Source organism: Populus nigra, chromosome 8 (genome assembly GCF_951802175.1).
Source record: "Populus nigra chromosome 8, ddPopNigr1.1, whole genome shotgun sequence".
NCBI lineage: Eukaryota > Viridiplantae > Streptophyta > Magnoliopsida > Malpighiales > Salicaceae > Populus > Populus nigra.
In genome coordinates, this window is record NC_084859.1 from 11,292,528 (window position 1) to 11,308,982 (window position 16,455).

Sequence of the window (16,455 nt, forward strand, 5' to 3'; positions counted from 1 at the left end):
AAAATAAAATATATTGAATGAATCGATTTATATATGGCCTGAAAAAACCGAATCAAAACAACCTAGTTAAACCCGATCAAAAATTAAAAATCATATAAAATTTCATACAATTATATTAAACTTTGATTTAATCAAATTAGTTTGCTGTGGAGCATTTTAAATCACTTGCATTGTGTATCTGGGAAAGTTAACTTCTTCTTCTTTCTTTTTTTTTGGCCTTTCTAGCCCACCAAGCAAATACTCACTTCTAATATCTGATTGGAGATATCGTAAACTTCCCAACAAGGTTGAATTGAATCAAAAGGGTCATATAGATTGTAGAAAACCCACTTAAGCACATCAGTCTTGGGGACATATCAGAAGGAAATTTGCAGTTTTACTCTCTTGAAAACCTGCTTCAACATGCTCCGTGCAGAGTGACAATGCCAAGTGGTTTGTGGTGGGTCTAATATTATTTAAATCTGCAAAGTCGCCTTGCCTCTTTTGCAGGGATGAAGCAGGCCGGCTTGTCCGCAACAACAAAGGAACAGTAAAAATGAAAAACTATTGGCAGGTTAATATTGGTGTCTGTAAATTGCTTCATGATTCCTAACAACTGCTTCTATTTAGCTTCTTGTTTTAGCTCTTCGTTAGGCTCATCATACTGGGGGGTCGTCGTCATCTCAACTAAAGAAAATGTATAGCCATCTTATATCTAAAGAAAGGGTTTGCATCTGTTAGTTTTCTTTCAGACTTTTCACAGGAAGCCTGTGAGCTTGCCAAGTCACACAGAGAATACATATCATCGACTCTGCTATTTTAAAATCCAAGTGCCCTTGTGTCTTGTCAAGATCTGTGCTCACCCTATTGTAGAACGGGGATATTGTTGGGGCGGGTCATCCTTGAGGATCATCCGAAGGGACCTAAGTATTATGAAAAGCAGAAATTTGCATGGCTTGTTGAGATAAAAGACACTGATGTCTGCAATCAAAAGAAAAGAACATTGTTCGGATACAATTATTGGGAAATCATGGTCGGTGTCACTGTTCTATTGACTTCTACAAAACTCCTTGGCAGGGAGGTGTGTGCCTAGCATTTGCGGACGAGGTATAATTATGCAGGCTTTATGGAACAGTCAAAGAAAGTGAGTTTTAACTTTTTGTTTGCTTTTGCCCTTACGAATGCTGAAAAAGCCTTTGTTTTACATTATAAGGGTTATATTTAATTTTTCTTTCTCTATTTCTGACGCTTAATGCGCTTACCTTTGGTTATGTGGCTTCAGACGAAGATTACATATTGCAGTTTGCTCCGCCGTTCACTAGTTTAGAGCTTCTACAAGCTCAATCTTTGCCCTGATGCGATCACCAACCATATTGAGCAACTGTAGAACAGCTGGGTACCCTCCAATACTGTTGTAATCTGCAATGCACAGTCTCAGCAGAAAAATCCTGTGCCCATCATAAAGTGAATTGGCTTTAGTTCAATGCAGGGGGCTTCGCCAGAAAAGATCATAGGCCATTGTAAATTCGATGCATTAATGAAGTGAAAAGATTGACTTATGGGTCCTCTCTTGAGCATTGCATCCCTTCTTACCATCAGATCCGATTTACTTCGGATAACCATGAAGGAGTTGATTGTCTTGTCCGTGAGCCGTGACTGTTTTATACTTTTATTCGGAAACTTCCAAAGCATATGGTTTAAATCTCTCGAGTCAACTTCTAGTGTAAACTGCGAAACCTCCGAGGATTGAGGGTTTCGTCAAATTATTTTCTAAACTATAATTTTTTTTAGACATACCCTGAGCATGAGATTTCAATTTGGCCTCTTTCGTCTATTTTTGAGTGATTATACCGTTTTAGAGGATGTCAAGATGAATGAAAAAAATACAGGAAGTTGTGGGAAAGTAATATTGCACCAGTTCATATGTTTTAAGTGTGTGTTTGTTAATATGGCAAAAAGTGTTCTTTCTGTTGTAAAAATTATTAAATTAATGCTTTTTTAAATAAAAAAATATTTGAAATACATTTACAAAAATACCATGACTACACAAAAAATTTTATGGTGGAGATGAGTAATTAGCAGCATCTATTAGTTTCTAGTTTCCCTGCATGGTTCATTTTGAAAAAAAAAAAAAAAAAAAAAAAACAGACACAAGACTAAAGTCCATTCATGGCAGGTTAATCTTTTGACATCGCATGGACACTACAATCGTTATTATTGGTGGCTAGAATTTGGCCATTTAATAACTTTCTTTCTTCTTTTCTTTTCTTTTCTTTTTTCAACGACTTGGCTCTTTTTTATTAGCTTTTACATACTAAAATATAATAAAAATCAATTTATAGATCAAAACATAAAATCTTAAGACAACAAGGACTACATAATGTGTAAATTTAAATTTTAGGGACCAAGATAAAGTTTTTCATATGAAAATGAAAAAGGTTTGGTTTTTTTTTTCTGTCCTTGTTCTTTCAAATTTTTTTAACCATGCGCTTAAATTCTATTTTATGAAATTGAACTTTAATTCATTGATATAATTTGCTGTTGCATTTTGAGTACCCGAGGGTAGAGTAGCATCTTCTAATACATAAAACAATGTGAACATAATTTCTGAGAATGAAATTAAAAAAAAATCAAAGTTAGAAGGAAAAAATATTTTTAAAAAATGACATTATTTCTTGAATAGTGTTCTCCTAACAAGAGTTTTCTGCTACACTAGAAAATGATATTCTTGTATAATTTATAATATGCTACTTATTATGGTACTATACTTTATTATTACATGTGCGGTTGAATTAATTTTTTTTTAGATGCAAGAAAAATAAAGGAAGGGCTTAAGGGAAACTTAGACAACCAGTAATAACATCCTTGACAAAGCTGCAACTCGAGTTATGTGCCTATGAAAACCATATATTATAAATAGAAGAAAAAAAATTCGTACAAAAAAGAACTAAAATATATTATAAAAACCACTTTAAAATAATTTGAATACATTTAAAAACAAATCAAGATGGTATCTTGTTTTAAAAACATATTGAGATGACAATATATTGGATCAACTAGGGTTTCGCAGTTTAACCGCCAAACTCGTGATTTAGATTATAAACTCTATTAGATTTAATAACGTTTTTTAAACTATATTTTACTTGATTATATAATAATAAAAAAAACTAAGTTCAATGATGAAATTAAAAACAAAAAAAAATAAAGAATAAAAACAAAAGGTCTAGGTGTGTGGGCTTGGCCTAGATGGCTTAGCATACTTGGGCCTTGTTGGTTTTCTTGTTTAAGGGGCGGGCAACTATTTCTTTGAAAAAAAAAAGTAAACGTTATGTTATATGCCTCTACCCATAATTTAGCAACCACTATATGATCGAAAAATCAAGCTTATAAATTTTACCTAGAAAAATTAATATTTCCACTCATTTTAACCTAAAAATACTTATCAAATATCATTAGGATCCAAAAAAACCACTTGAACAACCCAAAATACCAAAAAACAGTTTGGAAATACATAATAATCATCACAAAACTCTCATCCTCGAATGGAAACTATTAACATAAAAAAGGATGAGTTTTGTCACTAAAAAAATGAAGAATCAATGTTTTTCTCTCTCTTTGTCATTTTTAATGAATCTCTCTTTTCTATTTCTAACCTAATGACTAAATAATGAACAAAATTAATTTTGGGATTAAAATAAAAATTATTATGAATTTGAAGTAAGCCATATATTTTTTCTTTATTTTACTTTTGAGTTCTTTAACTTGTAATTTGGTATTGTATCCATAAATCCAAGTCTAATTCCATTTAATTAGGCTACAGAAGAGTTAAATTGAAAAAAAAAACTTCAAAAATTATCAAAAAAAAAAGTGTGATTATTAGGTGGTTTCCGAACTGCACCTCTTTTAGTTAAGGCTACGATTTTGTGTTTTGACTTCTACTTTGAATATAATATTTTTTTATCTTTTTTTTTTCTGATGATCCTTCGTTTATTACTCTATTTATTTCTTTACAGAGAGTTGGTCAATTGGCTCCCAAGTGGAGGGAATTGAGCAACACGAGCTGCTCAAAAAGTAAGCTTTGCCATGACGAATAAAAAAAAACCAAAGAAAACCTTTTTTGTTGCAGCACATGTCGCTTAAATACGTCGAAATGACTTACTCGCCGAGGCGTGCAACGCTAACACCAACAATTTTTATATATATATATATATATATTTATTAAAATATCAATTGCTCTCAAGACCACATGATAATCATTAAAAAAAAAAAAAAACTAGAAATGAAAGTAAAGATAAGCTGGTAGAGACAAGATAATGAAATTTTGATTTTAAAGGCATTAGAGTTATTTTAGTGAGTTGTACAAAGTAGAATTTTGAAAAAACTCCTAAACTCAAGTTAAATAATTGTTTTGCTTATAAGAGCAATTAAGTAATTATATTTTGTAAAAAAATTAGAAAAAATCTAAGCTGCCCTAGTCAGTTTTATAATGTCTAGTAGACCATGTGAAAATACCATAATAGCCTTCAGTGTCAAGCCATTGGGATTTTTTTAGGAGGAAAAAAACATCATTTCAGTGTTTCAATCAAACACTAAAGCACCCATATCTTCAATATTTTTCCTATATCCTTTAGGTTTTTGTTAATTTGTATTATTTTTTTTTGCCTCACAAACAGCCACATGAGCTTAAATAACAATATTTTGAGTTAGTGTGTATTTAATAATGCAATGCAAGATATTTTTTTAATTGAAAAATTATTAAAGTAATATTTTTTTTATTTTATTAAAATACAGTGAAAAATGATTTTCAGTTAATAATAATAATAATAATAATAAAACAATAAAAAATATCTTAAAAAATTAATTTAGTATTTTTTTAAAAAAATAAAAATAAAAAATAAAAATATAAGCACCCACGTAAACAAAGGAGTTGTGGGTGGAAGTCCGCAGCTACGCAAACGTTCACCAGTATTTTGCAGTGGTATGGGGTGTGCAGCCCCCACTTCTCTTCAATGTCTCTAAAAAACAAGAAGCTTAAATAAGACATACAGAGAGAGGAAGAGACACTTTGCGTCGAAAGAAAGCTCTGTTCTGTTGGATATTTTGGACGTCAAGGGACATATAAGTAATTTCAATAAACGCATCGCATCGCTGGTATCTCTCCCACTACTGAACTGAAGATCGATCGCTTTATCCATCGCCCCGCCCCGCCCGGCCAATCAAAAGAAAATAATCGTGATGTACAGAGAGCGAGGGATAGGCGGGTCCAAGGCGGAGGTGGATCATCGAAAGCATCGGATTAGCGATGTCCTCGATAAGCATCTCGACAGATCCACACCGTCCAGTTCCAGACCCACCAACGGCAAGGATTTGTTTCTTTTCATGAACAAGCAACAACCACCTGATTACAACAATACTGACCATCTCCTCTCTAAAGACAACAACGCCTCCGATGGTAATCATTTATTTTTAGAAATAATCTCGATCTCGATCTTCATAATGTCGGTGGTGTAATTGTTAAATATATATATTTGAGTGCAGTGGAATCTGAAACGGACAGTGAAGAGTCCGATGTGAGTGGGTCAGAAGGAGATGAGACGACGTGGATCTCATGGTTCTGTAATCTAAGAGGAAATGAATTCTTTTGTGAAGTGGATGATGATTACATACAAGATGACTTTAACCTCTGTGGGTTAAGCACTCAAGTTCCTTATTATGACTATGCTCTTGATTTGATTTTGGATGTCGAGTCTTCTCATGGTATGCTTTTTTGTCCTTACTCTGATTCCTTTTTTACTGCTGCTATATATTACTGCTTCTCTACTGTTTTGAGACTCTTTAATTCTCTCACTTCACATTACCCGGCCGGCCGGCCGGGTATTGATAGATAAAAGAGGATATGTTGTGGTCTTAGCCACTTGATTATTTCTGGTAATTGATTCGGATGGATAGGTGATATGTTCACAGAGGAACAAAATGAGTTGGTTGAATCTGCAGCAGAGATGCTTTATGGACTGATTCATGCTCGATACATATTGACCAGCAAGGGGATGGCAGCTATGGTGAGGTTTTTCTACTAGACATGGACATTTTCATGTTTTTCTTCTTTTTAATGTTTGGCCACTGGCTACAACAATGCCGCTTCTGCAATTTTTACAGCTGGACAAGTTCAAGAACTATGACTTTGGGAGATGCCCAAGAGTTCACTGCTGTGGACAACCTTGCCTTCCTGTTGGTCAATCAGACATTCCTCGGTCAAGCAATATTAAAATATGCTGCCCCAGGTGTGACGATATATACTACCCACGTTCCAAGTATCAAGGCAGTATCCTTATTTACATTCAATATTTCTCCTACTGCGTTTGACCTTGTTGGGCATTGGCATGCGGTTCTGTTAACAGGATGCTCTTAGGCAACATTAGTGGTTCTTTTGGCATATAGATTCACTGATATGTTTTTCAGGCTAGCATGAACTTTTCAATTTGATAGGAGTTGTGGCATGTATTTATAGGTCTGAGGGGTTCTTTTTTAGATCATTTCATTCATTGGTTCATGTTCATTCGTTTGCCTTTTCCCAGCCATCAATTAGAGGTCACCAAAGGGATGTCCCGGCCAGTAAAGACTTGGGGATTTTCCGCATGGATATCTTAGGTTCAAATCTTGGCAAGGGTGGGGTATGGTGGGAAATTTGGATTGGGGGAGGGGTGCACGCATTCTAGCCCAAGGCCTGTTCGGCAGTGGTGGAGGGTGAGTAAATTTGTTGGGCGGGGCAAGTTAGATATGATGAGACCTTAAAAGGAAAAAAAACATAATTTTTTGGAGGGGTCAAATTAGAGTATTACAAGGATCAATATGTAAGATAAACTGGTTATGGGGATTATATTGATTTTTTGAAGTTTTTGGGGTGGGAGGCCATGTCTCCCTCAAGCATGGCTTACATGCCACCCCTGTTGAACAAAAAAATATCCATCCATTAAAGGTCTTAGATTGTGATTTTGTGGTCATTATGTTTGGTGAATTTGTTCTTGAAAGGCAGTATTATATATTTGTCAGGATGGGTGGGTGGAGGATGTCTATTGTGTTCTATCCTGTTTTTTGTGAACTGCTTACATGCCACCCCTGTTTTTTGTGAACTGGTACTGTTTTGTGTTCCAGTCTCTCCATGTTTGCCATGTTTAAAGCCAACTCTACATGCTGTTTCTTTTGATCATCATTTTTTTACAAGTTTCCTTTACTCTATTTAGACATCGATGGAGCATATTTTGGGACGACATTTCCGCACCTGTTCTTAATGACTTATGGGCATCTCAAGCCACAAAAGGTAGTGCAGAGCTATGTTCCTAGAGTATTTGGGTTCAAGATACACAAACCATAATAACGGAAGTTGAAGCTTCTTTGGGTCACAAAGGCATGCTTTATTTTGACATGCTTTTGGAATTCACTTAGGCTGCTGGAGTTCTCCAAGTCTAACAAGGAAAGCTCTCCCTCTAAAAAACGGAGGGTAAAAGAAAAACCCTTGTACATCTGATGATGTATCACGAAGCAAGTCTGCTAATGTCAATGTAGTGATCTTCAATTTTAGCTGCCGATGCAATTATGCCCTCGCCCTCCTCCCTTCCCCTGGTTTTCAGTGCTCCAAATTTGCAGTTTTCTTTCTTGGTAGAGTAATTTCATAAATTGCCTTGCAATATCTTCTTTGCACTTAATTGATCAAGCACTAGAGAAAATTATTTGCGGGTATGCAAAGTTTGTTCTTGAAATTTAACAACATCGGGATGTATATTTTAGCTCATCTTCCACTCGTGTTTGAAGTGAGATTTTATGCTCGGATTTTAGAGGATTTTGTGTGATACATTGTGCTCTGTTTCTTACATCTATTTACTGCTGATGGTTAAGCTTTTGACAATCATGGTAGTTTTCACGCCTGGTTGAGCAGATGGAAGTTTCTGTGGCCCACAACGCATTAGTTTGAGTGACAGAGATTGATGAGTGGGCAACCTCTGGGTTCAATTTTACCAGGAAAGGAACAATACAATGAAAGATGAAGAAAATAAAAGATGGTGTTAGACCTGTAGCTTCATGATGGTGCCTCATCTAAAGCTATCCGCTATGGACATTGGTATGGAGGATTAGCATCTGCATTAGTGGCATGTATTTAGAACACTGAGAAAGAAAATCAGAATAAGTTTATATATCCCCGCATTTCTCCCCTTTAGGGTGTTGAGGATTTGATGTTCAACTACTTTCTCTTTTTCCCAAATCAAGCCAAGCTACAAGCTCTGGTTTATTCATTTATGAGCCTTATCCCCGTGTGCCAATTCTATTGAAGTATTGGGCTCGGCAAGGCATGGCAGTGTTACGAGTGTATCACGCCTCTCTCGAGCCATAGGCTCACACCCTTTGTCCCCATTGATTGGATTGGCTGGTGGCTCCATATGCATCTAACTCTCCGGGGGCGCTCATTTTACTGCTGATGTGCATAATGGGAAATAACCATTTCTAACACTTCTTTTGTTGCTTTTCTTTGTTCAAATGGCCAAGTTTACCTGGTAAAATCTCATCATTATATGGTTAGATGAGATTGATCTTAGGCAGGCTTACATGCTGAGAATATTTATCTGATGTCCGTTTTCACGAGGGAATTCAGCTGGGCCCATTGGATCCATATCTTCAGGCCCCTTTCATCCTTTCCTTTTCCAGTTATATAAGGCCCGTGTGTTGAAAGGTGCAAGGGCAAATATCTAAAAAAACAAAAAAATTACAAATACAATCATTATTGTTTAACAAAAATTAATTAATTAGTCTTTCTATTTCAAAAAAATATATTTAATCTCTATATTTTAAATTAGTTGATTATTTACTCCCCCGTCAATTTCATATTCTTTTCCAATTTATTTGTTTTTGTTTTTATTTTTGGAAACATAAAAAGGATAATAAATTAGAGAAAATATTTGGGAATGAATTTTTTATTGAAAAAAAAACTATTAAATTAAGGATAGTCAACGTTATTAAAAGATTATTTATCATTTATGATGCTATAGGGATTAGTTTGATAAATTCAAGGACCGGATTGTAATTAACTAGAGAGGAAAAGAATAGGCTTGAATGTAGGTGGGGCCCTCTCTCCTTGCTCCTTTGCACTTTCAAAAACACCTGTAGATTTTAAAACTGCTTTATTTGTTCTTTCAATATTTAAATTGTATTTGCATGTTACCGATTCTGATCATGAAATTAAAAGATTTCTGATTAAAACAGCTCAAGGTATTATTTATTTTTGTGTTTTTAAAATATTTTAAAAAAATTAAAAAATATTATTTTGATATATTTTTTAATAGAATTTTATTAATAGAATTCTATTAAAATATATTATTTTGATATATTTTTTTAACACAATTAATAGAATTCATAATTTTTTTTTGATAATTTTAGATCATTTTGATGCACTGATGTCAAAAATAATTTTAAAAAATAAAAAATATATTATTTTAATATATTTTTTAATGAAAAGTATTTTGAAAAACAATCACAATCACACTTTTAAATTAAACAACTCAAATATCGTTAAAAAAATATTTTTGTGCAAATTATTATAATACATGGTAAAGTAAAGTCAAAGTTCTTACGAGATTCTTTTAGGATTTTAGAATAGCTAAAATTATTGACTATTTCCTTGCTTTCAGTTTCCCTTTTTTTTTTTTTTGTTAACATAAAAAAAATATTTTGTCCATAAAATCTGAAGGTTGTTTTATATAGAACTACTTGAATAAATGCGTATCATATAGCAATGGTACGTAATTAATATAGTAGGCTAGATGTAACTTGCGGTAGAGAAGTAGCATGAGAGACAATGGAGAAGAGTTTTGTAAAGTAATAAAGGTAGAAGGTGGAGAGGATGTGGACTTGTGATGACCATCGCGAGGAGGTTGGGAAATATAGAAATTTGTGGAAAGAGAAGTTGACTTTTTTCATGGCTGGAAAAGAACTCTCATCAAATATATATAGCATGTATTGACAATTAAATCTTTTTTATTAACATTTGTTTGTAAGTGTTTTTTTATTTTTTAAAATTAGCGTATCAAAATGATTTAAAATATTAAAAAATATTAATTTAAAATAAAATTAAATGTTTTTAAAATCACTTTTAAAAGTAAAAACAAATAGGACAATTAGACAGTAAAGTTATGTCCTAAAAAATACAAGATTTGGAATAAAATTCTAATTTATATAAGCTATAAGGATGAAGAGGAGGAAAACATGGACAGCCAAAAACAAGGAATTTTTTTATAATCAAGCTCTTTTAAAAATAATTTAAAGAAGAGAGAGTTATTAGCTAGAATAGGGGTTAGTAGATGATTAATAACGTAGACAGCTGCGAGAAAGGCATTAAGCTAGAAATTATTTTTCTTGCCATCTGACCTAGATTGTATCTTCATATTCAGGGACTCCCTATTCAGGTTGAGCCTCCAGTGCTAAAGATGAAGGGAAAAACTGATGGCGGTGTACCTTCACAATCCTTTTAAAAGCGAAACCAAGTAAAAGGTTGTGTTTTTTTTTATTTACTGCAAGTATCAATGGACGGATCCCATTTCCATCCCTTTCTCACGTTCCTCTTTCTTCTTCGTTATCTCACTCAAAGAAAAGGAAGTTAGGCAGCATGTGTCTGGTTTGGTTCTACACACAATTATTTGGGACCAGAACTACAAGACATGAGGTTTGATGTATATTTTTGTGTCCTATTAAGGGGTTTTGAGACACTGGGGAGAGAGAGAGAGTGCTGATTCATGGGGCTATGCAAGGCCATGGAAAGAAGAGGCAGAGTTGGATAAGAACAGAGCACAGCGCGGCCACCCAATTGCAGAGTCATAGATGTGGAGGCTCCAGCCTCATTGTCTCCTGGGACTAATAAAATAGAGAAATAAAACATTAAATAGACAGATACTGGCTACCTCACAGCATTGAGTCAGCAGATTTGTTTCATTCAATCCACAGATAGATACATAACTTAATGGACGGCTGAAGTTACTCAAGTGTTCATGGCTTCTGCTTGTGTTTGTTTCTTCGTATGAAATTAATTTATCTTTTTTGTTGTTTATTTCTTGTTGTTTTTTTTTAATCTTAGCAGTGGTATGAACTACGAAATCTATGATTTAAGCACCGAGATTAAAGGTCTAGAGATTCATATGGAAGCATTCAGATAGCTAAACACAAGTATAATTAATTCCCATTAGCCAATTAAAGAATAATTGAAGGCACGATTTGCAGTTAGCCACTCTCAATCTGCTTTTTATGCTGGCGTTTAGAACAACGGTGTCACATGAAAAATTACAAAGGAAGACTTTTTTTTGTTTTTGAATAATTATAAGAAACAAATTGCCTTTTTAAACGTAAAAAATAAAGTAATTGAAATGTTATTTTCAATGTTCAATTCAGTTTAGCTTTTTAAATCAAACAAGTAAAACCACATCGGGATAAAAAAAAAATGATTAGTTTTATTTTCATGTTTGTTTAATGTTATGTTTATTACGTAAGGATTTGTTTTTCCATTATATAATACTTTCAAAATTGCTTTTAAAAAAAAAACTTTTAAAATAATGTTTTTTAAATGCTTTTCAATTATTTTAGTTTATTAGTATAAAAATAAATATTATTTTAATATATTTTTAATTAAAAAAACACACTCCACCATACTACTCATATCTTTTTACAAATTGCATTTGGACTCCACCATACTACTCATATCTTTTTACAAATTGCATTTGGACAAGGTGATTTCAGGGTTTTGACAATTTCTTCTCCTTTTCCTTTTATTTTTTTATAAAATAATATTAGTAGGTATTTAGATAAATTTATATATATTTTAACTAATTTTATAAACTCTGAAATTAATAATTATATAAATTTTCAGTATACCATTATACAAGCATAAAATTTGAATCTGAAAAAAAAAATTTAATATTAAATTATTATATTAGCAAGCATCATCTACTCACTTACTAGATGATGGTAATATTAGTTATTATTTTGGTTGGTTAAAGAAATGTAGATTGAGAGCAGAGAGAGAGAGAGAGAGAGTGGCATTTATGTAAATCGAGGAAAAGATGAGGGTCCTATAATGAAGAGCAGTGTCAACGAAATTAGGTAGTTTCTCCCCTGCTTCCCATCAACTTCCTGTTCTTCAGTTAGTTGTCAGCCAAAACCGGAAATGGCAATACAGTCTTGAATTTGAAGTTTTTGAACATTGCAGTGGGAGTATTAGTAATCAACAAATATGATCTCAAATGGCAGCACACTCTCTCTCTCTCTCTGACCGCATTTACCTATAAATGCATCAAAGAAATCTGAAACACTTTTTTATCACAAAACAAAGCAGAGGAAGAAGAGTTTTCAAACCTCCTTTACCTCTCTTTGATCCTTCAATCCATCAACTTGAAAAACAACAACAAATACGAAGACAAAAAGCAATCCGAACCAAACCCACAAAACCAACCTCTTCTTCAAATCCAAATCCCACCACCCACGCCACCAAACCCACCTCCACTGAACCACCAACCTTACTTTCAATCCTGCCATGAACAAGAACAAACCTTACCTTGTCAAATAATCCTTCAACAACCCAAAAACCACCTTATTTCAACACCTCACAAGCGACTAACAGTTATGGCTCAGTCACCACCTTCTTCTCTCTCTCACTCTCCTACGCTTTCCTCTCTCCATGGCAACCTTGACCAATCAGGTTTTCATAAAAAAACAATTTTGAATACTATTACCTCCCCATTTACTACTCAATTATCTATCAAGACTGTAGTTCACAGAGTCCTTTTCCATTTCAGCCATGCTCGTTTGCTTTGTGTGCATTTGAGAGTTTTGATTCTTTTAATTTTGCCTTCTCTTTACTTCTTTATATCAAATCATCATCGCTTGTTTATCATAAATTTGCTTTTCAGTATTGCTTTCTTAATTACCCTTTTAGTATGTCTCAATCTTGTGCTTCCTCGCTTGCCTTCAATTCGTTTACTTGTAACTCGTTCACTTCCAAACAAGCTCAAGTCAACACCTTTACCTACAGAAGCTTCAAATCCTGTGATTTGGTCAATTGGGTCTAAGCCAAAAAAAGAAAGCAAGCCATATTCAGGGTCATGGGTTCAGGTTTATAGTAATGGTGATGTTTATGAGGGTGAATTTCATGAAGGTAAGTGTTCAGGGAGTGGGGTTTATTACTATTACATGAGTGGGAGATATGAGGGTGATTGGGTGGATGAGAAGTATGATGGCTGTGGAGTGGAAACATGGGCTAAAGGGAGCAGGTATAGAGGGCAGTATAGGCAGGGTTTGAGGCATGGAATTGGGGTTTATAGGTTTTATACAGGTGATGTTTATGCTGGTGAGTGGTGTAATGGGCAATGCCACGGGTGTGGTGTTCATACTTGTGAGGATGGGAGTAAGTATGTCGGGGAGTTCAAGTGGGGTGTTAAGCATGGGCTTGGTCATTACCATTTCAGGTAAATTTGGATCTTTGAATCTGTGGATATCTTGATTTGATAGTTGACGTTGGATTTTTAAGCTTTATTCCCTTAATCCCTTCGGTATGTTGCCACTTGTCTATATTGAATTAAGCTGATTTAAATTGCATACATGCTAGGTGTTTACGTGGAATTTTAACTTTAAGCAAGCACATATTATTCGACTATTGTGTTGTTTTAGATTTGTCGGTTGTTTAATTGGCCATTTATTTTATTTTGCTGTTATAGAATTTGAAACTGGTTCTAAATTCTCCTTTTGGTCTTGTTTGGGGTGGTTGTATTTCTGCTTTTGGTTTTCTTAGACGCGGAATCTTTAGGCACTAGCAATTAGCTTTCGACATGTATTGGTGGGTGTATGGAGATAATAATAGTGTATATCTATTTAGATGATTCTGTTCTCGAAACCCATGGATATACTGAAGGATAATTTAGGTCAAAAGAACTTGTTTTGTTCAGGTCTGCAAAAGGAGGGCATGCCAGATCAATGAAATATTAGGATTGAGGGGTTCAATTCAAACATTAAAGTTTACAGAGAACAGAAAATAAATATTTTATTCAATTCAATTCCCAATACGTGGTCACAAATTCCTTTTTTCCTTAATCCAGTTCCTTAATTTAGTGATTAGTGTAATGCTTTGATCTGTAACTTTGTTCAATTGCTTACAATTGAACATAGAGCCACCGCTGTTATATTGTTTGACTGCAATCACTAATTTATATTTCAAAAATATAACAACCTGGCTTCACTGTTCTTTATATGCAGAAACGGGGACATGTATGCTGGGGAATATTTTGCAGATAAGATGCATGGTTTTGGAGTCTATCAGTTTGGAAATGGACATCGGTATGAAGGAGCATGGCATGAGGGAAGGAGGCAAGGGCTTGGTATGTACACTTTCAAAAATGGAGAAACACAATCTGGTCACTGGCAAAATGGGATTCTTGATGTTTCTACTGCAGAGAATGGCAACCCTGGATCTCCAAAGGCTACTAGTCATCCCAAAGTTCTTAGTGCTGTCCAGGTAACCAAATGGTTTTCCTTTTGGTCAAGGATGTTTTGTTAAGATTTTCTAGATGAATCGAAAACCAAATTAACAAAAAATATTCAGTTTAGAAAATGTATTGTTTGTAACTTGAGTTGACATTTGGAGTAAAATATCAGATACAATAAGCTATGTTAAGTTTTGACATCTATGCAAGTTATAATAGGATTTGCCATAACAAACAGCTTTTGAATCGTGGTCACTATCATCCCACAGGACCGGTCATATTGCAGGTCATATGTTATGGTATATTTGTGTCTTGTTTGAGACATGTAAGCCATTGAATTCTTCAAGATTTGAACCGTGTACAGGTTTTGCTTTTGATGAACCCTAACTAGTTTCCTTTTATGGCTTCCTTTAGGTAACAGATTGATTTGGTATTTCTTCAGAAAGTAACTTCCAAGATTTGTTGTGTGATTTAACTTATTGTATGTTTCTAAGGATAGTGCAGTAGCTCCAGCTGCAAGCACTCAGTGAGTCATGAGCCATAACCTGATAAGCGTATTTTGAGAATTTAGATACTAACAGTGTATTACTCCCACTCTCACATGGAAGTGGGACCCGCTATGTGAGTGGAAGTAAACTGCATCAGGATCTCTCACATATTTTTAGTTCCTTGTGGCTTTTGACCTCATTCTACCTGATGTTTTCTTCTTGGACACTGGTGCTTTTGTCTGAATTCTGCTGGATACTGAACAAATAAGTTTCATATGATGTGGCATGTACCATCTCTATCTTTGAACAAATCACTATCCTCTTTCTTACCTGTTACTTTGATAAATACAGGAAGCAAGGCGATCTGCTGAGAAAGCATATGATGTGGCAAGGATAGAAGAGAGAGTGAACAAAACTGTTAAATCTGCTAACAAGGCGGCCAATGCTGCAAGAGTTGCAGCTGTAAAGGCTGTCCAAAGACAAATGCACCACCAGAACAGTGATGATGTGCCATCTCCTTTTGTTTAAATCTTAAAGGACTTTGGGGCTTCTTCAGAATCCTGCATATGCTTTTAGTTAAAATCCAGAACAGGGGAATTGCTTCGAAAAGACATTTTTGCCATTCCTTCTGCAGTTACGTCAAATTTTGCGTGGGAATCATTTCAGTCTCGTTTAGATGTATGCTACAAGTGGTTGGTACCTACTTGGAACCGCAGTCTAGCCACCAAAAGAGATGGCTGATTGAGGAGCAAGATGGATCCCCCCACTCTCTGATGGCCTCGATAACTTGTATATACGTTGGTAAGGGGCTAATGAATGTTGTTTATTATGATTTAATATCCTGTATGATTTGGTGTTTATTATGATTTAATATCCTGTATGATTTGGTCCCGGCGCGGAGCAACAGTCAATAAACTAATGACTGATTGAACAAGATGATTTCAGCCATTTCTTATTGGCCTCGATAACATGTTCATAGGTTGAGTAGGAGGTTTGAGCTCAAAGGTTGTGTGGTAGAGACGTATATGTGAAGTTTGGCCACAATTTACAACAGGGTGCGCCTAAATCTTTCAACAACTTGTAAATGTAAGTGGTTGCATCTGCATTTCCTGCAAGGAAAAAAGCAGCAGTCAGTATTATGAGTGGTTTATACAAGAAGTTGAGGCACCCGTTTTCTCCATAATTTTTAATTTTTTTGCCCAGACCTTTTTCGCTTTATTTTTCCTGGCTGAAATCGGGTTTTAAGAGATGATAATTTAATCCAGATTTTGCCCAGATAATCACTAGAGATATTTGTAAAACTACGGAAACGGTTTCAGTTCTCCACTACAACTAATTGGCGGCTCATTTATCTCGAGAAGGATTTCACATTTCCAGCACCGTTAAATAGTGCAACAAAACGCTCTTGCTGGTTTGGACACACCTCCTACATCGCAAGTTGCAGATGAACAGTTTTTTTAAAATAATATTTTTTATTTTTT

The 16,455-nt window shown here is 34.5% G+C and overlaps 2 protein-coding genes across 5 annotated transcripts; both read left to right on the plus strand.

The window, feature by feature from the left end:
• The first annotated feature begins 4,907 nt into the window (after nucleotides 1–4,907).
• LOC133702059 (casein kinase II subunit beta-2-like) lies at nucleotides 4,908–8,170 on the plus strand. Of its 4 annotated transcripts, none has more exons than XM_062126236.1 (6): nucleotides 4,908–5,431; nucleotides 5,518–5,736; nucleotides 5,929–6,038; nucleotides 6,136–6,301; nucleotides 7,221–7,297; nucleotides 7,892–8,170. In XM_062126236.1, exons 1-6 carry the CDS (start codon nucleotides 5,215–5,217, stop codon nucleotides 7,946–7,948), a joined length of 846 nt encoding a protein of 281 aa, XP_061982220.1. In that variant the 5' UTR covers nucleotides 4,908–5,214; the 3' UTR covers nucleotides 7,949–8,170. The 4 variants fall into 4 exon arrangements, with proteins under 4 accessions (XP_061982220.1, XP_061982222.1, XP_061982221.1 ...); XM_062126238.1 differs by having other exon boundaries at nucleotides 5,944–6,038; XM_062126237.1 differs by lacking the exon at nucleotides 7,892–8,170 and having other exon boundaries at nucleotides 4,909–5,431; nucleotides 7,221–7,828.
• A 3,947-nt stretch (nucleotides 8,171–12,117) lies between these two features.
• On the plus strand, nucleotides 12,118–15,922 carry LOC133702058 (uncharacterized). Its single transcript, XM_062126235.1, has 3 exons — nucleotides 12,118–13,475; nucleotides 14,260–14,518; nucleotides 15,326–15,922. The coding sequence occupies exons 1-3, from the start codon at nucleotides 12,634–12,636 to the stop codon at nucleotides 15,500–15,502; spliced, it is 1,278 nt and encodes a 425-aa protein (XP_061982219.1). The 5' UTR covers nucleotides 12,118–12,633; the 3' UTR covers nucleotides 15,503–15,922.
• Nucleotides 15,923–16,455: the final 533 nt, after the last annotated feature.

What these genes read in the sequence shown, in the direction of transcription:
- LOC133702059 (XM_062126236.1), top strand. Translation starts at nt 5,215, where the DNA reads ATGTACAGAGAGCGAGGGATAGGCGGGTCCAAGGCGGAGGTGGATCAT. An exon ending in AGACAACAACGCCTCCGATG is followed by an intron (nt 5,432 to 5,517) that starts GTAATCATTTAT and finishes ATTTGAGTGCAG; the next exon opens with TGGAATCTGAAACGGACAGT. An exon ending in GCAAGGGGATGGCAGCTATG is followed by an intron (nt 6,039 to 6,135) that starts GTGAGGTTTTTC and finishes CAATTTTTACAG; the next exon opens with CTGGACAAGTTCAAGAACTA.
- LOC133702058 (XM_062126235.1), top strand. Translation starts at nt 12,634, where the DNA reads ATGGCTCAGTCACCACCTTCTTCTCTCTCTCACTCTCCTACGCTTTCC. An exon ending in CTTGGTCATTACCATTTCAG is followed by an intron (nt 13,476 to 14,259) that starts GTAAATTTGGAT and finishes CTTTATATGCAG; the next exon opens with AAACGGGGACATGTATGCTG. An exon ending in AAGTTCTTAGTGCTGTCCAG is followed by an intron (nt 14,519 to 15,325) that starts GTAACCAAATGG and finishes TGATAAATACAG; the next exon opens with GAAGCAAGGCGATCTGCTGA.